At 42.5% G+C, this 23,749-nt stretch overlaps 2 protein-coding genes and 1 pseudogene across 2 annotated transcripts; all 3 read left to right on the forward strand.

Moving 5' to 3' along the window:
- Positions 1-10,185: 10,185 nt before the first annotated feature.
- LOC119354217 (protein THYLAKOID ASSEMBLY 8-like, chloroplastic) lies at positions 10,186-12,774 on the forward strand. The gene is made up of 2 exons (XM_037620923.1): positions 10,186-10,619; positions 11,936-12,774. Exons 1-2 carry the CDS (start codon positions 10,254-10,256, stop codon positions 12,323-12,325), a joined length of 756 nt encoding a protein of 251 aa, XP_037476820.1. The 5' UTR covers positions 10,186-10,253; the 3' UTR covers positions 12,326-12,774.
- A 3,676-nt stretch (positions 12,775-16,450) lies between these two features.
- LOC119359831 lies at positions 16,451-16,561 on the forward strand (annotated as a pseudogene).
- A 4,479-nt stretch (positions 16,562-21,040) lies between these two features.
- LOC119359284 lies at positions 21,041-21,635 on the forward strand. The gene has a single exon (XM_037625549.1). It carries the CDS (start codon positions 21,138-21,140, stop codon positions 21,483-21,485), a length of 348 nt encoding a protein of 115 aa, XP_037481446.1. The 5' UTR covers positions 21,041-21,137; the 3' UTR covers positions 21,486-21,635.
- Positions 21,636-23,749: the final 2,114 nt, after the last annotated feature.

Here is a 23,749-nt window from a genome sequence, read left to right on the forward strand (position 1 = left end):
TTCAAATTATTTATTTTGATGGCTCCAGACTGGTAAACCTCCTCGATGACATAGGGGCCTTCCCATTTCGAGAGAAGCTTCCTTGCAAAAAAAATCTAAAACGAGAGTTTTACAAATGAACATATTCTCCAACTTTAAACTCACGCTTTTGGATTCTTTTGTCATGCCATCTTTTAACTTTTTCTTTGAACAACTTTGCATTTTCATAAGCTTGGGTTCTCCATTCATCTAATGAGCTTATATCAAATAACCTCTTTTCACCAGCAAGTTTGAAATCATAATTGGGTTCTTTAACTGCCCAATAAGCTTTATGTTCTAACTCAAGAGGTAAATGTCAAGCTTTTCCATAAACCATGTTATAAGGACACATACCCATAGCATTTTTATAAGCTGTTCTATAGGCCCAAAGTGCATCATCTAATTTCTTAGACCAATTCTTCCTGGACCTATTGACAGTCTTTTGCAAAATTAATTTTATTTCTCTAGTTGCTAAGTTCAACTTAACCACTAGACTGAGGATGATAGGGTGATGCAATTCTATGGTTAACATCATACTTGGCAAGCATTTTATGGAAAGCACCATGAATAAAGTGTGAACCACCATCAGTCATTAAATATCTAGGGACTCCAAACCTTGGGAAAATAACTTCCTTAAGCATTTTAACAGAGGTGTTGTGATCAACACTACTAGTTGGAATAGCTTCTACCCATTTAGTAACATAATCAACAGCAACCAAGATATGTGTATACCCATTAGAGGAAGGAAAAGGTCCCATGTAATCAAATCCCCAAACATCAAATGGCTCAACAGTAAGTGAATAATTCATAGGCATTTCTTGACGCTTACCGATATTACCTATTCTTTGACATTCATCACAAGAAGAGACAAACTTACGGGCATCCTTGAAGAGAGTAGGCCAATAAAATCCAGATTGCAATACCTTGTGAGCAGTTCTATCTCTAGCATGATGCCCTCCATAAGCCTCGGAGTGACATTTCCATAGGGTTTGTCCCTGTTCATGCTCAGGTACACAACGTCTAATAATACCATCTACTCCTTCTTTATAAATTTGTGGGTCATCCCAAAAGTAATGTCTTAAATCATAGAAGAATTTTTTCTTTTGCTGGTATGTAAATCTAGGTGGTAAATATTTAGTAACAATGTAATTAGCATAATCAGCATACCAAGGAGTACCATTAGCAACATTTATTGCAGCTAACTGCTCATCAGGAAAATTATCATCAATAGGAAGTGGGTCATCAAGCACATTTTCAAGCCTAGACAAGTTATCAGCTACGGGGTTCTCAGCTCCTTTTCTATCGATGATATGTAAATCAAATTCTTGTAACAAGAGAACCCAATGAATAAGTCTAGGTTTAGCATCTTTATTTTTCATAAGATATTTAATAGCAGCATGGTCTGTGTGAATAGTTACTTTGGAATCAACAATATAAGGTCTAAATTTATCACAAGCAAACACCACCGCTAAGAATTCTTTTTCAGCAGTAGCATAGTTTCTTTGAGCACTGTCTAGAGTTTTACTAGCATAATGGATAACATTCAATTTCTTATCAACTCTTTGTCATAGAACAGCACCAACAACATAATCACTAGCATCACACATAATTTCAAAAGGCAAGTTCCAATCAGGTGGTTGAACAATAGGTGTAGATATTAAGGCTTTCTTGAGTGTTTCAAAGGCTTCTAAACAATCATCATCAAAAACAAAAGGAACATCCTTTTGCAAAAGACTAGTGAGAGGCCTAGAAATTTTAGAGAAGTCTTTAATAAACCTCCTATAGAAACCAGCATGACCTAGGAAACTATGAATACCTTTGATGTCCTTAGAACATGGCATTTTCTCAATTGTGTCAACCTTAGCTTCGTCCACTTCAATACCTCTTTCAGAAATTTTATGACCCAAGAAAATGCCTTCATTAACCATAAAGTGGCACTTCTCACAATTCAAGATAAGATTTGTTTGTTCACATATCTGCAAAACTCACTCAAGGTTGCTTAAACAATCATCAAAAGACTTCCCATAAACAGAAAAGTCATCCATGAAAACCTTAACAATCTTTTCACAAAAGTCAGATAATATAGCCATCATGCATCTTTGAAAGGTAGAAGGTGCATTACATAAACCAAAAGGCATATATCTATAAGCATAGGTTCCAAATGGACAAGTAAAAGTGGTCTTTTCTTGATCAGGTTGAGAAACAGGTATTTGTGAAAAGCCAGAATATCCATCAAGGAAGCAAAGTGTGTGTGCTTAGATAATCTTTCAAGCATTTGATCAATAAAAGGCAAAGGGTAATGATCTTTTCTAGTTGCTTTATTTAATTTTCTAAAATCAATTACCATTCTATAGCCTGTAACAATTCTTTGTGGAATGAGTTAATTCTTATCATTAGGAACAAAAGTAATACCTCCTTTCTTAGGAACACAATGAACATGACTTACCCATCTACTATCAGCTATAGGATAAATTATACCTGCTTCCAGAAGTTTTAATATTTCCATTCTTACCACCTCTTTCATCTTTGGATTCAACGGTGATCAACAAATGGTTTAGCATCAGGTTCCATATTAATTTTGTGCTGACATAGAGTGGGACTAATGCCCTTTAAATCATCAAGAGTATATCCAATAGCATCTCGGTGCTTCCTTAGAACTTTCAATAATCTTTCCTCTTCATGTTCTGAAAGGTTAGCACTAATAATAACATGACATATCTTCTTTCATCAAGATAAGCATATTTCAAAGTGTCTGGCAATTGTTTTAATTCAAACACATGATCACCTTTAGGTGGAGGAGGACCTCCCAGAGTTTCAATAGGCAAATTGTGTTTAAACAAAGGACATTGTTCAAAGAAAATCTTATCTATTTCATTTCTTTCATGCATATGTAAATCATTCTCATGGTCTAGCAAGTATTGTTCTAAAGGATCAATAGGCGGCACAACAATAGAAGCAAGACCAATTAATTCATCCTTACTAGGAAATTCTTTTTCATGATGATTTCTACTAAACTTGGAAAAATTAAACTCATGAGACTCATCACCAAAGCTAACACCCACAATTTGTTTCTTACAATCTATCTTAGCATTAACTGTGTTCAAGAAAGGTCTACCAAAGATAATGGGACAAAAGTCATCTTGTGGGGAACCAAGAACAAGAAAATCAGTAGGATATGTTATTTTCCCACGCAAGACTTCAACATCTCTTATAATCCCACAAGGTGATATGTGTCTCTATTTGCAAATTTAGTAGTAACATCTATGTCTTCTAACTCTGTAGGTGCTATGTCTTTCCTAATTTCTTGATACAAAGTGTAAGGGATAGCACTCACACTAGCACCCATGTCACATAAATCATGATAATAGTGATCTCCTATTTTAACTGAAATGACAGACAGGCCAACAAATGGTCTATTTTTATCCCTTTTTCGGGTTTAGCAATTCTAGCAGCTTCTGCACAGAAGTAAATAACATGCACATCTATATCTTCCTCCAAGAGATCTTTAACCATAGCAACATTAGGTTCTACCCTAATTTGTTCATCAAGTTTAGGTGTTCTAACATAGCTTTTGTTAACCACAGTTGAAAATTTAGCATGTTCCTTTATCCTAACGGGAAAAGGTGGTTTCTCTATATAAGCAGAAGGAACAACTGGATCAATATTATAAAGTATAGTTTCTTCTTTAGCTGGTACCGGTTCTTTAGTTTCTTCTTTAATAAGTGGGTGATATTTAAACCACTTCTCTTTAGGGAGTTCAACATGAGTAGCAAATGATTCACAAAAGGAGGCTATCTTAGAGTCAAGTCCATATTTAGTGCTAAACTTTTCAAAAGCATCCGCATCCATAAAAGATTTAACACAATCATACTTAAGTTTAATACCTAACTCTTTACCTTCGTCGAGTTCCCAATCTTCAGAGTTGCGTTTAATTCTTTTGAAAAGATCCCACTAGAATTCAATAGTCTTCTTCATAAATGAGCCAGCATAAGAAGTATCAAGCATGGTTTGATCATTACGGGAAAGCCGAGCATAAAAATTCTGGATAATAATTTCTCTTGAGAGCTCATGGTTGGGGCATGAATATAACAATGACTTAAGCCTCCCCCAAGCTAGAGCGATTCTTTCTCCTTCACGAGGCCAAAAAATGTATATATAATTCCGATCACGATGAACTAGATGCATAGGATAATTTTTTTGGTGGAACTCCAATTTCAAACGATTCCAATTCCATGATCCAATATCAACGGATAGCCTATACCATGCCAATGCTTTTCCCTTCAAAGATAAAGGGAAAACCTTTCTCATCACCTCATCTCCGGGTAAACCTGCAAGTTTAAACACTCCACAAATTTGTTCCACATATATCAAGTGCATATCAGGATGTTCGGTTCCATCTCCTGCATAAGGATTAGCTTGTAGTTGTTCTATCATACCCGAAGGAATTTCATATTCAATATTTTCACTAGGTGCAGTAGGTTGAGGGGTGGCTAATTGTGGTTCCGGACGAGATGAAGATACCCCGAACAAACCCCTCAAAGGATTGTTTTCCATAGTAACAAGTAACAATAAATTTCAGCACACTATATAAATGTTCCCTTACCGAATTCCACTCACCAAAGGCGCTTCAATCCCCAGCAACGGCGCCAGAAAATAGCCTTGATGACCCACAAGTATAGGGGATCAATTGTAGCTTTTTTCGGTAAGTAAGAGTGTCGAACCCAACGAGGAGCAAAAGGAAATGACAAGTAGTTTTCAGTAAGGTAATGTCTGCAAGTGCTTAAATTGTAAGTAGCGAGTAGTTTGATAGCAAGATAATTTGTAACGAGCAAGTAACGATAATAGTAACAAGTATGCAGCAAGGTAGCCAATCCTTTTGAGGCAAAGGACAGGCCAAAATGGTCTCTTATAATAAGCAAAGCATTCTTGAGGGTACACGGGCATTTCATCTAGTTACTTTCATCATGTTGGCTTGATTTGTGTTCGCTACTTTGATAATTTGATGTATGGGTGGACCGGTGCTTAGGTGTTGTTCTTACTTGAACAAACCTCCTACTTATGATTAACCCTCCCGCAAGCATCCGCAACTATGAGAAACGTATTAAGAATAAATTCTAACCATATTATTAAACTCTAGGACCCAATCGGTCCCTTACGGAATAGTGCATAAACTGGGGTTTAAGTTTCTGTCACTCTCGCAACCCACCATCTATTCACTACTCCACAATGCATTCCCTTAGGCCCAAATATAGTGAAGTGCCATGTAGTCGACGTTCACATGACACCACTAAGGGAATCACAACATACATACTATCAAAATATCGAACACATATCAAATTCACATGATTACTTGCAACATGATTTCTCTCGTGACCTCAAGAACAAAAGTAACTACTCACAAATAATAATCATGCTCAATATCAGAGGGGTATTAAATAGCATATTGGATCTGAACATATAATCTTCCACCAAATAAACCATATAGTAATCAACTACAAGATGTAATCAATACTACTAGTCACCCCCTAGCAACAATCTATAGTTTTGGTAACAAGATTCCATACAAGAGATGAACTAGGGTTCGAGATGAGATGGTGCTGGTGAAGATGTTGATGGAGATTGCCCTCCCCAAGATGGGAGAGTTGTTGGTGATGATGATGACGATGATGATTTTCCCCTCCGGGAGGGAAGTTCCCCCGGCAGAATCGCTCCGCCGGAGGGCAAAAGTGCTCCTGCCCAAGTTCCGCCTCGAGGCAGCGGCGCTTCATCCCGGAAGTCCTCTCCTAATTTTTCTAGGTCAAAACCACTTATATACCAAAAAATGGGCACTGGAGGTGGGCCGAGGAGGTCACAACCCACCAGGGCGCGCTTGGGGGGCCTGGCGCGCCCAGGTGGGTTATGCCCACCTGGTGTCCCCCCTCTGGTGTTTATTGGCTCCAATATTCCTCAAATAATTCATAAAAATTCTTCCTAAAGTTTCAGTTTATTTGGAATTATGCAGAATAGGTGGCCTGACGTAGCTTTTCCAGGTCCAGATTTCCAGCTGCCAGAGTTCTCCCTCTTGGTGTGTTCCTTGTAAATTATGAGGGAAAAGGCATTATAATTACTCCAAAAAGCATTATTATGAATAAAAACATTATAAATAACAGTAAGAAAACATGATGCAAAATGGACGTATCAATATCCAAGAAGGATATAATAAAAACTTTCATGAAGATCATTGCACAAAATAAACTTGATTCTTAGTAATAGTTTTGAGATATGATGATGTGATATGTGAGTCATCTTGATGAGTAATTATGCTTTAGTAAGAATATTGGTGTTAAGGTTTGTGATTCTCTATGCAAGCACGAAAGTCAATAGTTATGCAATGAAATTATATCCTACTTGTGATGCATTATTCGGTGTTAGTTATGCTTAATGCTCGCTTATGAGAATTATTCGTTTCTTAGTTGGTCGCTTCCCAATATTTTGCTAGCCTTCATTTTGCACTAAGTATGATCACTACTTGTGCATCCAAAAACTTTTAACCCAGTTTTGCCACATGAGTCCACTATATCTACCTATATGTGGTATTCTTTTGCCGTTCTAAGCAAATTTGCATGTGTCATCTCTAATTTTCAAAAATAAACTTCTCTTTTCTGTGTTTGTGTCGCTCGCGGAGCGGTGAGGGGTGGCTAATATTTTCCATGCTAGATGTGTTATTCTCAAGATGAGTGTTTATTCACTTGTCATTGCACGAGAGTAAGGCAAAGGTATTAGGGGATGCCCAGTCCCGAAATGCAAAAAATGTATATACTTTATGTTGTCAAATAATAAATTTCTTGGAAAGTGTTGGTATGGAGGGCACCCGTGGGTACGGTTAGCCATGGAAAGTGAAAATATGGTAGAAAAAGGAATAAACTTTATTTTCTGTTTGGGAACCGCCTATGATATATCTATGCATGGAAAGTGTTGGGAACTCTAAGTTGTTTTCGTTGGTGGGATGGATACACCCCCAAAATGTTTTTATCTCTAAGTTTTCGCTTTGAGCTCTGGCACCTCTACAAATCCCTACTTCCCTCCGCGAAGGGCCTTTCTTTTACTTTGTGCAATTTTATTTTGAATTTGAGTCTTCATCTTCTCTTATAAAAGCACCAACTAGGAGGCGATATGATCGTACTTGAGTATTGGGTGTAGCTAATATGCGAGTGTGTTTCATGAATGGATCAATGGTTGAGCATGATGGGCTACAGATAACTTATTTTAGTGTTGATATTTTAAAAGACATGGTTGCTTGTTGATATGCTTGAGTATTTAAGTTATCATGTCAAAACTAGACTATTTCTTTGAACAATATAAAAGTCCAAATGTCCATGCTATAAAGAAAGAATATGATATGATATGTTAGGCAACATTCCACACCATTTTTTTTATTTTTATCACTTCACTACTCGAGGACAAGTAGGAGTTAAGCTTGGGGATCCTGATACGTCTTCAACGTATCTATAATTTTTGATTGTTCCATGCTGTTATATTATCAATCTTGAATGTTTTATAATCATTTTGGTCATTTTATATCATTTTTTGGTACTAACCTATTGACATAGGGCCAAGTACCAGTTGCTGTTTTTTCCATGTTTTTTACATCACAGAAAATCAATATCAAACGGTGTCCAAACGCAACGAAACTTTACGGGGATTTTTTGGAACCAAAAGGAACATAATGGGCCCTGGCTGCGCCTAGGGGGTGCTCCGAGGAGAGCACAACCATTAGGGCGCGCTAGGAGGGCCAGGTGCACCCTGGTGGGTTGTGCCCACCTCGGGTGTCCCCCGGACCGCCTCTTTGCTCTATAAATACCCTAATATTTCCAGAACCCTAGGGGAGTCGACGAAATATTCATCCAGCCGCCGCCGAGTCCAGAACCACCAGATCCAATCTAGACACCATCTCGGATGGGGTTCACCACCTCCATTGGTGCCTCTCCGATGATGTGTGAGTAGTTTTTTGTAGACCTTCAGGTCCGTAGTTAGTAGCTAGATGGCTTCATCTCTCTCTATCTATCTATCTATCTATCTCTTGATTCTCAATACAATGGTCTCTTGAAGATCCATATGATGTGACTCTTTTGTGATGTGTTTGTTGGGATCGATAAACTTTGAGTTTATGATCAGATCTATCTTTTTATATCCATAAAAGTATTTGAGTTTCTTTGATCTGTTTTATGCATGATCTCTTATAGCCTCGTATTTCTTCTCTAATATTTGGATTTTGTTTGGCCAACTTGATCTATTTATTTTGCAATGGGAAGAGGTGCTTTGTAGTGGATTCGATCTTACGGTGCTTGATCCCAGTGACAGAAAGGGAAACAACACGTATGTATCGTTGCTACTAAGGATAAAACGATGGGGGTCTATCTCTACATAGATAGATCTTGTCTACATCATGTCATCGTTCTTACTGCATTACTCGGTTTCTCCATGAACTTAATACACTAGATGTATGCTAGATAGCGGTCGATGTATGGAGTAATAGTAGTAGATGCAGGCAGGAGTTGGTCTACTAATCTTGGACGTGATGCCTATGTAATGATCATTGCCTGGATATCGTCATGAGTATTTGAAGTTCTATCAATTGCCCAACGGTAATTTGTTCATCCACCGTTTGCTATTTTTCTCGAGAGAAGCCACTAGTGAAACCTACGGCCCCCGGGTCTCTTTCTCATATTTTTTGCCTTTGCGATCTACTTTTATTTGCATTTATTTTCAGATCTACTAAACCAAAAACCCAAAAATACTTTGCTGCACTTTATCTTATTTGCGATCTATTTATTCAATCTATTACAACTTTCTCCCGTCACACACCAATTTCTGGCACCGTTATCCGAAAGGGATTGACAACCCCTTTAACACGTCGGGTTGCGAGGATTTGTTATCTATGTGCAGGGGTTTGTTTACATTGTGTTGCTTGGTTCTCCTACTGGTTCGATAACCTTGCTTTCATATTTGAGGAAAATACCTACCGCCGTTGTGCTGCATCATCTCTTTCTCTTTGGGGAAATACCGACGTAGCTTCAAACGACATCAACAAGCCTGGTGACACACTGATGATGTAGAACCAAGCCGCCTGCTAGTCCTTCACGATTTTGTGAAGGGTGTAATCCAAATAATTCATATGGATGCCCGTCTTCTTATTCACATGATCTCCATGGACCTAGAAGATGCCAGCGGCGCAGACGTCGCTTTTGTCTCCTTAAGGGTTCAGATTTAATTAGAACAACACCCGTCACAAATTGAAGTGGGGAAATGCCGATAAAGGACTCACATAGCATGACAAAATCGCTATTTAGATGGGGGCTCATTTTTTATTTATTTTGACCTGCTTTATAAAATTTTTTCTCATTAAAAAAACTCCACACATCTCTTTCCTCCTTCACAAGAAATGCTCTTCTCCTCCCATCGGCACCGCCGCTGGTCCGTCCCATCTCCGATGGCCTTTAGGCCATGGAGGTGCGGAGGATCTCGGCCCCCTGCCGGCGGGAGGGACCCCGTTCTCGTTCTTGTTAGAGTCAGCGTCTTGGTTGGGGCTATGTGGCGTAGTAGGAATAATGTCTCCCACGTTCTATCTCCGTCTCGATGGTGCGTCTAGCATCACCGAAGGGCGTGTGGAGGTTTGTCTCTGTCAGATCTTGTGGGATTCAGACAATGCTTGTCTTCGGTGGATCTATTTGGATCCACTCTCCGTTCTTCTTCGTTTAGGTGTTTACATGTTTAATCCTTCTGATCTACGACTTTTTTCATCAGCGATGATTGCTATTCTAGTGCGTTGGTCTTATGAGGCCTTAGTACGATGACTTTCCGACTGTCTACTACAACAAGGCTTGCCTGGCTCCAGTGAGGGAGGGGCAATGACGGCGGCGCGCCTTCGGCTCGCTCCAGTGCTTATAGTCGTCGCTAGGTGGTCCATGGACATGGTTGTAATTTTATTACCTCTGTTGTTCTTTGTACTTTCATGATTGAATATGAGTAGATTGGAAATTTCTCGCAAAAATAAATAAATGAAGTTTTCTCATTTTTTTTAACACAAAAGACTTTCTCGTTATTTTGTATTGATTCAGTCGTTTGGGCTTTATCTATCTATACAAAGCTAATATGATGTTTCGAGAGAGTGTTTTGGTAGTGTCGACGGCCTCCCAAACCCAACACCGACCCAAGCCGAGCCGAGGCAGGGTTTTGCTCTCGAGTTCCCCCAAACCATGGCGGCCTCTCGATGTCTCCTCGCCCGCCGCCTTCTCCTCCTCCTCCGCCCCAAGATTCCGCCTCTTTCCCCACCCCACGGCCTATTCCGGGGAGAAGTCCCCGTGCGGCTGCTGCCGCCGCGGCCCTTCGGCGAGTGGCGGCGCGCGTTCCACGACGGGCGGCCGCGCGGGCCGCTGTGGCGGAGCAAAAAGCTGATTGGGAAGGAGGCCTTGTTTGCTATCCAGGGTCTGAAGCGGTTCAAGGGGGACGAGGAGAAGCTGCGGGAGTTCATCAAGAGGCACGTGGCGCGGCTGCTCAAGGCGGACAAGCTCTCCGTGCTCGGCGAGCTGGAGCGCCAGGAGGAGGTCGACCTTTCTGTCAAGGTAAGGAGGCATTTCTGCTCCCCCACCTATCTTTGGATTTGGTGATTTATCGAGTGGAGAGCAGCTGGATGCACGGTTGTGGTCGCTGAGGTGGTTGTCTAATGTAGGCGAACCAGGGGAACATTTCATACATTTAAATTGGACCTATGGTGTTGCCATATTGATAATTTGGTTGAAGTACCAAAAATGTTTGTTACTTTCTTGAGATTGATAGAAGTGAGATGTGTTGAATGAATTCGAGTGCTGATTGGGGAAAAAAATCAGTATTAGGATGTGAAGACAAAATTTATTTAGTCAGTGGGGCTACCAGTTGTGTTTAAGTAAATTTGTTGAAAATCTTGGCTGCAATTGCTCGATAGGGGTGAATTTATGCTTTGAGGAATGGGTTTGTACCCCTAAATTAGATTTCCTTCCCATGGCCAAGGTGGAATTAGTTATATTCTACTCCCTCCGTTCCTAAATATAATTCTTTGTAGGGATTCCACTAGATGGCTACATACGGAGCAAAATGAATGAATCTACACTTAAAATGCATCTATGTACATCCATATGTGGTTCATAGTGGAATCTCTACAAAGACTTATATTTAGGAATGGAGGGAGTAAAAGATGGGAAACTAGCTTATTGGTGGACAATTTTCGTGGACAGAAGGAATAAATTAAAATTATCCCTCTTATGGTTCAAGAGAAAGAGGCTGTTTTTGGTCCATTACGAGACAATTGCTATATATAGACTCCCTGATATTTTTGTTTTCCTTTCTTCACTGTCAATCACACTTTGCTTTAGTTTTTGTTTTATTTATTTTCATGGCGCTAGATAATTTTGTAAAACCTAGTAATACCTGATCTCTTTTTTCTTATGTTTGTGCATGTTTGGTTGTGCGAACATATCAGTCTGGTTGATTATGTAGGTGGATCCAAATTTGGAGTAGAGGCCGGTAGGCTTCGAGTGAGTAGTATAAATCTTATTGTTATTACCCTAAATTTTCTTTATTCTTATTTGCCCACCTGAGAGGTAGTGCACACTCTTAAGAAAATCATACACTGATGTTTGTGTAGTCAATTAAGTTTGGTAACTCCAGGGAAATGTTCGATTATTGTCCTTGATTGAATATTATTGATTGTGCTACTTATCATATCTATCAAAACTGAACAGAAAGAAAATAATTGTCACACGCTCAAAATGGATGGATAACTGCAATACCGAATGTAGCCGATGTACACTAAGCCTTATTCCTTCATGTTCAATTTGAAGATGATGTTTTCTGGTGCTTGCCTTTGTTGTACTTGGCCATTTTCTAAACATTGGTCTTGCAGATGTTCAGGATCATACAAAAGGAGGACTGGTATAAGCCAGATGTTTACATGTACAAGGACTTGATAATTGCTCTAGCCAAGTGTAAGAAGATGGATGAAGCAATGGATATCTGGGGGAACATGAAAGAGGAGAACCTGTTTCCCGACTCACAGACTTATGCTGAAGTCATTAGAGGGTTCTTGAGATATGGTTCTCCATCAGATGCAATGAACATTTATGAGGACATGAAAAGATCACCTGATCCACCAGAGGAGTTGCCTTTCAGGGTATTATTGAAGGGTCTTTTACCGCATCCACTATTAAGGAACAGGGTGAAGCAAGATTTTGAAGAGCTATTCCCAGAGAGGCATATCTATGACCCTCCAGACGAAATATTTGGAATGCACTAAGGTTGAAGTTTTTATGGCCACATGAACATGCATGATTTAATCAGACCAGCCAGTTTCCCAGGTTATTTGATTACCTGTATCACAAGAATTCAGAATTTGTCAGGTGATACACAGAGAAGTTGTGGATGGTAATGCTTCAAGGAGAAATAAAAAGATTTTTGTGTTGCTCGGATTAGTTGTGTCTATGGTTACACAAAGTACATTGTTCAGGCGATCTCCATTTATTCACTTTAACAACTGCCACTGCGTGTCTCGTAATCCAGGATCTTGTGAGGCAGCGTGAAGTAACATTCAACTGTTGGGTCCACTTGTATGATTAGGTTGTTAGAGTAGTACACTGCTCACTTTTCATGCTGTTCCTTCCCTAACCGCTTTAGAAACCAACTTTTGATGAACATGAGCACATCTTTTTGCTGGTTATTATGAACTTCTGATTATGGTCAAGTAAAGCACTGCATGACTAGAGGCTAACAGAATAAAAGAGAAGCAGATGTATTGAAATGACTAGCACAAAGTGCTCATACTAAAATGATGATGAAGCAAATGGAGTAGCTATGTGCACTAACTAGTGACCATTTGTACGTTAACTTTGTTCGGTTCTTCAGAACTAAAAAGATTTGTTCATTTACCCTTTTGGACGTTTGGTTTGTTTTGCAACCTACATGTTCCTCTTATCAAGTACTGTGTCAAACAAATATGGTTCTGTGGTCAGGTTTTGTGCTGTTGTCCCATCTGATTGATGTGCTAATTGTGCTGCAGAACCCTAACAATCATTCCTTCCCAACCATACTGATTATTGCCTAGCCAGCTGAGAATCTCTTCTTGCTAATCAGGATCATGTTAGCGCTGTTTAGCTGCTTAGAGTTTGATTGTGAGAACCCGGGAGTCTGAACTCTCTGTGAATTTTGAGTTTGCTAACCACATGTTCCACGCGGTTGGGAGTCTGAACTCTGTAGTGCCCAATGGTGGTGGAATCACTGTTTTCTCAGTAATGAAAAATGCACACCTTTCTGGCAAATAACACTTAATTATTGTTAGCAAAAGAAAAGATAAGCTGTTAATAAAGGTAGAGAAGAACTCTAGCTACTAGTGCTTCAAGTCTTCAGCATATTATGCCTCTTAATGATATTTGATGCTCAATATTTTCCTCTTCCCCTGCGTTTTTTATGTGATCATCAGCAGCAACATTGCCGTTGTAAAATCCGACGTCCACTCACTGCAAGGAAGGTTCTTACCGGTCCGCAGACAGTACTGAACGTTGCCACGACATGGTACTGAACCTGTCGTCTCGAGATACATCGAGTTCCCTTGCCTACCGTTGACATCAGAGATCAAGGCGGCCACTGGCAAACCAAGTTGTCAGTTTTTCTTTTTTGCGGGAAACCAAGTTGTCAGGTTGATCACATGATTCACACCAGCAGCGTCCTACAAATACAGTGAAAATAAGTCATTCATCTTGTGCCAGTTACATGCCAGCTGTAACTGACATCTTATCTCCGTGAGGACCGAGGAGTAGGTGGTAGGGCCTGTTTGGTTCATGGCTAACTTTGGCATAACTAAAGCTTAGGCAAAATATGGCTGTCAAAAAAGTGTGGCTCACAAAATGGCCATCACAAGTGTGGCAAGATTTGGCAAAAAGTTTAGCCTATGACATGTGAACCAAGTGGCTAGAAAAGTGTGGCAAGCCACAAGTGTAGCAATAAACCAAACACATGCCTAAGCTATTGTGGCACAATTAAGGTTAAGCGTGGCAAACTTAGGCTGCAAAACAAACAGAACCGTAGTACTATGGGTGCCGGCATGGTGAAGTGCAGCAACGACATGTGGCCGCGCTTATAAAACCACAGAAGAGCATTTACAAACGGATACACAAAATCCGATCTCTCAAACACGTGCGGACATGCCCAGGCGCGGACAGGGACCAGTCACATCTTAAATAACCGTTTTCGTAACCGGATACTTCAATTACGAATCCTCAGATCCATACAATTACATCTACGTGAAACATAATATTAACCGGAGCCTGTTCGGCTCCGCCATGCCCATTTCCGAGCTGGTTGCGCTCCTGTAGTGTTCGTGCGGTCACTGGCAAGATAGAATAGAATATGGGACACGCACCGGCTCAAGGGACTTGGGGCGCCATCGTCTCTAATGCCCTGCTCTTCGTCGTTGGAGCATGTCGTCGGGCGATGTGCGGTCGATGATGGATCTGTCATGGTCGGAGGTCGACACATCCACCACGACGTGGTTGTGACGGCCGGGGTTGCAGACCATCCGTCTCGGCGCCGGAGAGTGCGACTCTGCTTCACGGACGTCCGCCGCGAGGATTGCCGCGGCCTCTGCCTCGCACAGCAGGCACGTGCGCGCCATACCCTCAACAGACAGACCACGTATGGCCTCGTCGTCGGTGCACCAATAAAGGGGTTGCGCGTCCGCCACGAGCCAGACGGAGCGCACCACCTCTGGCGAGGCAACGACGACGAGCCTAGTGCCAGATCCACACGTCATTAGGGCGGACGCGATGGATTCCCGGCGGATCGAGTCCACCCATTGTCGGGCATTCTCCTCGCGGGCGCGGCGGAGCACGATGCGGACGCCCATCTCCTCCTCATGCCTTATTGGGATTAGGTTCCAGCTCGTAGATCGGCTGATGGAGGATTTGAATCCGCTGCTCGCCATGTCGGAGAAGGCCGGAGATTGTTGGAAGTGACCATAGGGACAAAGTAGAATGGAGTGGCAAGGGTTTGGTCGAGGTAGATCAGCGTGGGCCGGATCCGATATGACGGACGCGTCCAGGCCTCCCCATATTCATTCTAGATTTGAACTGAATATGATGGGTGCCTGTCAGCCCGAATGTTTGAGGCCGGTTTAAGGAGCCTAGCTAGTTTTCATTGTTACTCCCTCTGTTCACTTTTGCAAGTCGTTTAGGACACAACTGAAATTGAACTGTTTTAGGAGTTGTCTTAAATATCTAAAATGTCTTATAAAAATGAATAGAGGGAATATCAATCAATGAGTGGGTTGCCCGCCCAGAAATTTGAGACGAATATGAAGAATACCGGTCAGACCTAATGTTTAAGGCCGATTTAAGAAGTCCGATTAATATTTTTTTTGTGACCAATCCTGGCCATGTTTAAGATGGATATGAGGTGTTGGACTGTCTGACCGACTGTCCACGGTTAGAGCATCTCCAACGGCCGCAAAAAAATTCGCGCCTAATAAAAGTTATAGCGCGACACTGTAGTTTAATGCGCCGGGACCAACATTGCTTTAGCAGACGCCCAAAGATACACACCTAAAAAACAGACAGTGTATATTGTGAAGCGCGCACAATCCGGAGCTCAAAATATGCTGCACGCGATAGCGTTTTTCAGCGCACGCCCAAAACTTTTTAACGCTACAGTATCTGCTGGAGCTGTTGGGCACCTAAAAAAATAAATTTTTAATGCACGAAGCTTTTTTTGGGCGCCTGTTAGAGATGCTCTTACTACTCGGTGAGGCCTTGTACAATGGGAGTTGCTTAGAGAAATAAACTAGATTTTTCTTAAGCACCGGTGCTTATTTGTATAGAATAGACGCTTAACTAAGCGCCTCTTTTGTAGAAATAGGCACCGGTGCTTCAAAAAACCCCGGTTTATTTTTCTAAGCATCTCTCTAAGCATCTCCCATTGTACAAGGCCTGAGAAGTAGCGGCAGCAGGTCTTATAGCTTGCCCACGTGGGGGCTCCAACCATATTTGCTAGCCTGCACCGGGCACCGGCCAGAAGTTTACACCGACGTTTGGTCTAAGAACCCATATTTTCTGCAAGATGGGTGCATGGTTTCTATACTTTCTTCATCTCCATAGTCGCGACTCACGAACAAAGGTGAGACGAGTCTCCAGAAAAAAAAAGGTGATATGAAGCGACCATGCGCACAAATCAGATCCAACCATACGAAAGGAAAGCCCAGCGTTACTTTACTTGGGCCATGGCGTCCCTGTTGTGGGCTTTACTGGTGCGGTCGGGGGAGGAGGCACCACAGGAAGCGGAACGCTTGGATTAGTCCCACCTCGCCTGGGCAAGGTAAGGAGGGCAGCGAGCGGGGCTACATAAGAGCTCGGGTGGTGAGCTTGGAGAGGCACGCAGCTGCGTGGTGAGCACAAAGCGAACTATTCTTTCGCCTTTTACTAAAGAATACCGTGTGCACGCCACACTAAGCAGCATACCCTAATTTTTGAAGGGTGTCTTCTCCCTGTGAGAAGGCCCCAACAATTCTGAATTTCGAAAGTTCCTGATATTTGGACTTCTTTGCTGAATGTTTTCAGTCTGTTTAATTTGGACGAAGCAGTCTAGGCCACTGGAGGAATGCCTTTCTGCTTTCTCTATGTGAGAATGACTCGGCTCTTCTAGTTCTCCAGCTGATTGAGTTGATCTTCTCCTCTGGCACTCCTGAATGATATTCATCATCAACGTGAAGGCTGAGGGGTAATACTAGAGTGCGACATCCCTACACGTTAATGCCCATTTAAGCCGCAAAGGGTCAATGGCTTCAGTTTTATGCTTTCGGTTTCCGTCGTTTACATCTAATGGCTTCAGTTTTATGCTTTTGTCCATTTACATTTACGCTTTCGGTTGGTCGTTCGGTTTGTTCTCAAAATTACATGTTCCTATTGCCGAGTACTATGCCAAACAAATATGGTTTTCTGGCTAGGTTTTCTGCTGTTGTACCATCTGTTTGCTGTGCTAATTATGCTGCAGAACCCTGACGATCATTCCCAACCATACTGATTATTGCCTAGCCAGCAGTGACTTATTATCATTTGCTAATCAGGATCATGTTAACACTGTTTAGCTGTGTAGAGTTTGATGCTGAGAACCTGGGAGTCTGAACTATGAAGTGCTTAGCATAATCAATTGTGTCTTTAAATGAATACGAAGTTTAGTGCAAGGAAGGTTCTTATCAATCTGCAGACGGACAGTACTGAACGTTGCCACGACATGTTTTCATCTGATACTGAACCTGTAGTCTCGAGATACGTCGAGCTCCTTCCCCACCGTTGACATGGGAGTTCCAAGGCGGCAACTGGCAAGCCAAGTTGCCAAGTTGGTCACGTGATTCACAGCAGCATGCAGCGTCCTACAAATACAGTGAAAACAAGTACATTCATCTTGCGGCCACTTGTAATATCTTACTGCATGTCTCAGCGCCTAATCGTGGAATCTGTCTCAGATCACCAAGATGAGAGACACGATCGGCTTCTCATGGAGATCTTAACAGACGCCAGCACCTTGACGGGCCAAGTCGCCTGCCCTAAAACACGCCATTTTTTTTTTGTCGTGATAAGCAGGTTAATCACGCCCAAACAAGATCGCTCATATTCAAACGAGAGATCGTTGATTTCAAACGAATGACAGCTGACTCTCGCTGTCCGGGTGTGAAATCAATCTGAGCAATCTCAACTGGACGACGACGCCGCCGCATCGGGACGGGAGACCTCCGCGGCTTTAGTTTTGGTTGCACGAGGGGGTTGGCTGTCGGTCGCGAGCTGGTCGGTCGGTCCAGTTTAATCGTGGCACAGGGAAGCTTCATCTGTTTTGCAGGTTCATCGTGTCTTGATAGGTTACTCCGTGGTGCCATTCGATTCGCCCACACATTCGTCTTGTCCTGCTGTCCACAGCTAAATCTCGCTGACCTTTGAGCTCCCATAATTCGATCCACAAACCAGAACGGGGGCACTATCATCATGAATGATTGTAAGAACATTATTACTTAAGTAATGAATTGCTTTTACCCCGCAAAAAAAAACCTTCTTTTGTTTTGTTTTGTTTTGTAAAACCGCACCCCGCCTTGACTAGATTCTTGCTGCAATCTAACTATGGGACATCTGAAATACCAAAAGCCTACGTAACATGCATGGTTCAGAGTTGGGCACATTCAGATTATGTTGCCATATTTTCCGCTTCGTTTTCTTCTTCCAGGAACAATGACTACTGTAGTAGTCTAGTAGACATACTATGTAAGAGCATCGAATTCGAGACAATTTGGTACCGGGTCAGTGAAACTACCTGGCCGTGGCATTGGAGACAATCTGGTTACCAGGCGAAAATGTCGGCCGGAAGAGGAGGGGAAGTGGTTTGTGCTTTGTTTTAACTTGCCTTCTTCAGACACAGCAGTCAGAACCCAGAAGCTTCTACCCTACCTCTCATCCTATCTTCACTACTACAACGAACCTTCTTCAGACACAGCAGTCAGAAACCAGAAGCTTCGACCTCTCATCCTGTGTTCACCGCAACGAGCAGAATGGCATCTTTGGAGACCAGATGGGCCGACGAATTCAACACCTGTATCCATGGTTTATCTCCTGCTGCTGCTTCACGCCAACACGTAGGAATGGGAAGAATTCTGAAAGACGTATTAAAATTGGGAGCTTGTCTAAGCTCTGTCCGGTGTCGCGCTGCACATGGAGTGTCATGCTGAGGAGATACACCATAAACAATTAACGGGAGCATCTGAACTGAAATGTTCGCATATATGGCCAGAGGTTCCTGAGCATAGTTATACTCCGTGGAAATCATTAGTTCGTGTTTCCATCATACTCTTGTTGTTTTGGGGGTTGCACAAATATTCTCTCGCTCCATGATTTCTTCCGCATAAATGAGGGAATCCAACATGTATTTTCGATGCTACCGTATTCCAGCATTGCATAGTGTTTAGACCTCCCATCATGGATGCATTGAACATTCTAAAGTGCAGACCGAAACCCTAACTGTCGAAACAAATGTTACTCCCTCAGATAAATTGTACTAAAGCAGCGTCAATTAATAATTTAATATGGATCAGAGGGAGTAGCATAGTTTCGCTGCTATTCCATCCGTTCCAAAATAAATGACTCAATTTTATACTAACTTTAGTACAAAGTTGGGTCATCTATTTTAGAACGGAGGGAATAGTTTCTATCTCCCATCCTCTAATATTCGCTGTGGCAATAGAAAGAGGGCCAGACGATTATCCCAACTATGGTCAGTCAGAGAAGGGGGACACAAACCTCACAGCTTCCCCCACGAAGCCGTATCTGGCTAAATTTCGTTAAACAAAGATGTAACCGGTGAAAAAGAAAAACGTCGCAATGCCATTCCCTCTGCACGTAGAAATGATGTTGTTTATAACAACGAAATCTCTTCTCCCATGCAGGTTATTTATTGTTGTACACAATGGCTTCATATGTGGTTTTGCACTGCAACAAACAGAGTATCGACTGTTGTTTATGGTAATGTGTATGTGGTTAGAGTGGATGACGAAGGAGCTTATTACCCAACATGAGTGACAACATAATCTCTAGATCGGACCGGACCACCACCTTCATCAACATATGCATAGTGCCGGTCTTGTATGACTTTACTCTCGTTACCGTGTCCTTATTTTGAGTTGTCAGATTGTTGGTTTTGGCTTTGTGCATTCTTATTTTGCGTTACTTTGTATAGCTTGATGCTACATTATAAGTTAATAAAAAAATAACATTTTCATAATTTCCTAGGATAGGCTCAGCCCAACTTTCAGCAACCTCATTCCAAACTGAGATTTGTACATATCTCCCCACCAATGGTACCACTCGGAGTAGGGCGTGGCTAGAAATCAGTCAGCTAAATTTTTTGTTTGAGTTCAGTCGATTCTTAAACAGTTGGATGCAAAATCATGGTTCACGATCTTTCTTCAACCTCCCGATGCATCTCCTTCCTTGAGCCGCCATCCACCATTGGCCTAACCGCCGGCTCCCGCCGCCCGCGTCCGGCGGCGCACCCGCGCCGCCTCGCCACCCTGCCCTCCCCGAAACCACTCCCCACTGTCGGTCCTCTGCCGCCCCAGCCATCCCTCTAGCCCCCCTTCCCCCGCCCCGCTCCCTGTGCTGAGCTTTTTCTTCGGTGAGTCCCCACACCACCGCCTCACCGCCGCCCCCATCACCGCCGTCCACCACCGCCCTCACTCTGAACCCTAAGATAGATTCTTGGGTGGTGACGGCGAGCCCCTTCCTTCTCTCCGGCGAGGCCCTCCCTTCTCCTTCCTTCATTCAAAAATCAAATTTGAATCGGCTGACTGATGTGTAGCTAAACTGCTCGGAGTACATGGGTAAGCAACACATTGTACACTTCCTCGGAGATGCAGCAGCAACGTCATGCTCCCTTTGAGTTTACTTTTGTACCCAATCAAGAAATACCTTTAAACGGCATTTGCCCCCTATTTAGCAGCCATGTCAGAGCTCCAGGTCTGCGAGCTGGGGTTTCAGATCACCTTCCAAGAACCTGCCCCCAAAACCATGTCAACAAACTGCGGAACACAAGGCCCTGCACCTGCATGCTGCTCCGTCCAAGACCTGGACTCCCCTTCTCTTCTCCCTGGATGCAGCTGTAAGCTGACTTGCCCGCATGCTGACTTTTTCTGCAACATTCAGAGAGATTCTCCATCCAGAATTCCAGATGTCAGTTGCTCATCGCACCCACGCCCAATGATTCCTAGAACACCAGAACTCACCACCCTCCAATCATTTTCTAAGAGCCACCAGCCACGCGACTGACATTTCCCCCCAGCAAATCAAGATCCGTTAAGAGTGGGCGCGCGCATGCACGCGAGTCGTCACAAATATCGAACTGAACTGAACTTAACCGGAGAACGGCACAGCCAGGCCGTCTCCTATATAAGAGCCCCTCCTGTCCGTCATCTTCTGCACACCAACACCAAGGCAAGCATCAAGTCCACTCCTCCACAGCTAAGCTCTAGTTCTAGCTTCTTCCGTCTCCTACATACAGATCCATTCCGTGGATCGATCTCTCCAACGATGCCTCGGCTGCTCCTCTTGTGCCTGGTGTCTAGCCATTTCGCGGTGACCGCCGTCATGGCGCGGCAGTTCCCCGTCTTCCTCGTCGGTGGCGGCGCCATGGCAGCGGACGCCCCTTCTGCTTCTGCTTTCGATGCTTCGCGTCTGCATAGGCACTCCCTTTTGGAGTCCAGATTTGCAGCATCGCCGATGGGCTCGTCTGACCACGGACTACGGCACGGCCCCTTCGACAGGCACTTCGCCGGGGGCAAGATCATACTCGGCGGCCTCGCGGTGGCGATCATCGCCGCGGTCTTCTGCTACATCCGCATCACCAGGGCCAAGAAGATCGTCGAGCCAAAAACTTAGACTTCTCTCTCTTCCCTGGTTAATATCATACCTTGAACACTTCTTTTTCGTCTTTCTTTGTAGCGAGGACACGGGGAAAAAACAAATGTAACCCACGTAGATTTCGTTGTAACATGCAAAGAACAGTTAATTACTGGCGATGACTGATGACACAGTGTGATTCGTCTCCTTTCTTGCAGGTCCAGTGTGCTGTGTATGCCTTGCTGAGGAAATCCTATTTTCATACGTATCTCTGATGTCTGAAATCATGGTGTGCTTGGATTAAATGCATGAGTGAATGATGCATGTCAAGTTCTTACCATTGGATGGTTAAGTCGTACTCTTTGGGTTGAGTACTTTATAAAGGGCCTATAGTTGGACGGTGATGAGTTGCCGTCCTAGAACCTAAAAGATATGTTGCTTCTGATCTAGGAGTTAATGCAGGCATGTGATCTTTTTATCAGTTGCTCCTGAAAAATTAGCTATCTATTAGAGAACCCTAAACTTCAGCTAAACCAGGTTTAAATATTAATACTAGTAATTTGAACTCCATTTATCAGAAGCATTTGGAGTATTTGTCTAAGAAACTAGCAAATCAGATTTGTGTCTGCTATTATATATCTAACTTTGCTCCATTATAGGCTGATAGCACCACTTAATTATCAGTAAGGAAAAGGTGGCACCAGAGGTGCAGGATCTGGATGGAGTACCACACATCGATCTCTTCAGCTACAACATGTGCAATAGTTCTAGAGAACTAACCTACCTAGCTAGTTCTGCTTTCTGGTAATGAGGAGAAGATGAACTGACTCGATCAAAATGCTAGCACGGTTGCTTTTTAGTATCTTCTTAACCATCATTAATTCAACATTAGCCTTTCTGCTGGGTCACTAGGTCGACCTTTGTCGAGGCCGGCGAGTAGCACCCCAATTTGATTCGCAGTGATATTCCAACGTGCTTTATGCCGTGTTAGAGAGTTAGGCCCAACTCAATTTCTGGTTGTTGAACTGCACGTCTCACAATGAAATAATAGGGGGGAATTACAAAATTAACGCTTAGTGACAAGTTTAACATGAAATGACCCTAGTCGAAAATCCTTTCATGATTTGACCATTTTTACCACCGCCGGTGAAGTTTGGGTACATGGGCTAACATCATAGTCTTGGCCGATTTTGGGAATTTCTTGGCTGTTTTAGGAAACTTCATGGTAAATTCAAGAAGGTTCCATCTTTTCTTCTTCTTTTTCTCTCTATATTCTACTGAATTTTCAGTTTTCTTCCGGTTTTTCATTTCTTTTTGTCTATTTATTTTTCCATTTTATTTGTTCTTTACCTTTTATATTTATAATTCATGAACATTTTACAATTTTTTAATAGCTTCCAATTCATTTTTCAAATTGGTGAACTCTTTTCAAATTCATGAATACTTTATAAGATTTTTGAATAATTTTTAAATTCTTGAACATTTTTTCATATTCATATACCTTTTTTTTTCAAATCCATACACATTTTAAGATCATGACCGATTTCAAATTTATGATTGTTTTTTGGGAAGGCTTTGTTATTTCATGAAATATTTTTCAAATTGGTGACCATCTTTTAAATTCAAGGACATTTTCTTAATTCAAGTTTTTTTTAATGTGCAGACATTTCCTCATGGATATTTTAAAACTCTTAAATAAATAAAAAACCAATAATATAAAAAACGATCAAAATAAAAACCGTTCACACTTTTTTTAGTACACACATGCACGCTTGCGTTAATAAACAGATGTACTTTTTGAAAAAGGAGCAGATCGGAATGAGGGCCTAGAAGTTTAGCGTGAAAAGTTTTTATTTCTCGCCTTCAGAGGGTCCAGCTTCGGGCGTCCCAAATGGAGCCTAGAGGTTTGGCGCGACAAGTTTTTATTTCTCGCTTTCAGCCAGGGTCAGAATGAGGGCCTAGATGATTTATGGACCGGCCCAAATGGAGCGACGCGGGCGTCCCTATGTCCCGCCTTCAGCTTCGGACTCGGGAGCTCCTATTGGACGCGCTTTGCGTCAAAATGTCGTCGCCGCGCACAGGGGCGCAGCTTGACTGGGCCAGCCCATCGTGCTGTACCGGTGGTAAGAAAAGAAAGCAAAAAGGGGGAAGGGAAACGCGATGGAAACTCGAACCTGCGACTTACAGATTCGAAGCGCATGCTCCCAGCCACTCCACTTGACTAGCATTCCTTCTACTAGCAAACAAACGCGCACTTATAATAACTTAGTACAACCGTACAACCAGAATTACACACTGTGTTG

This window comes from Triticum dicoccoides, chromosome 2A, assembly GCF_002162155.2.
Source record: "Triticum dicoccoides isolate Atlit2015 ecotype Zavitan chromosome 2A, WEW_v2.0, whole genome shotgun sequence".
In the NCBI taxonomy this organism is placed as follows: domain Eukaryota; kingdom Viridiplantae; phylum Streptophyta; class Magnoliopsida; order Poales; family Poaceae; genus Triticum; species Triticum dicoccoides.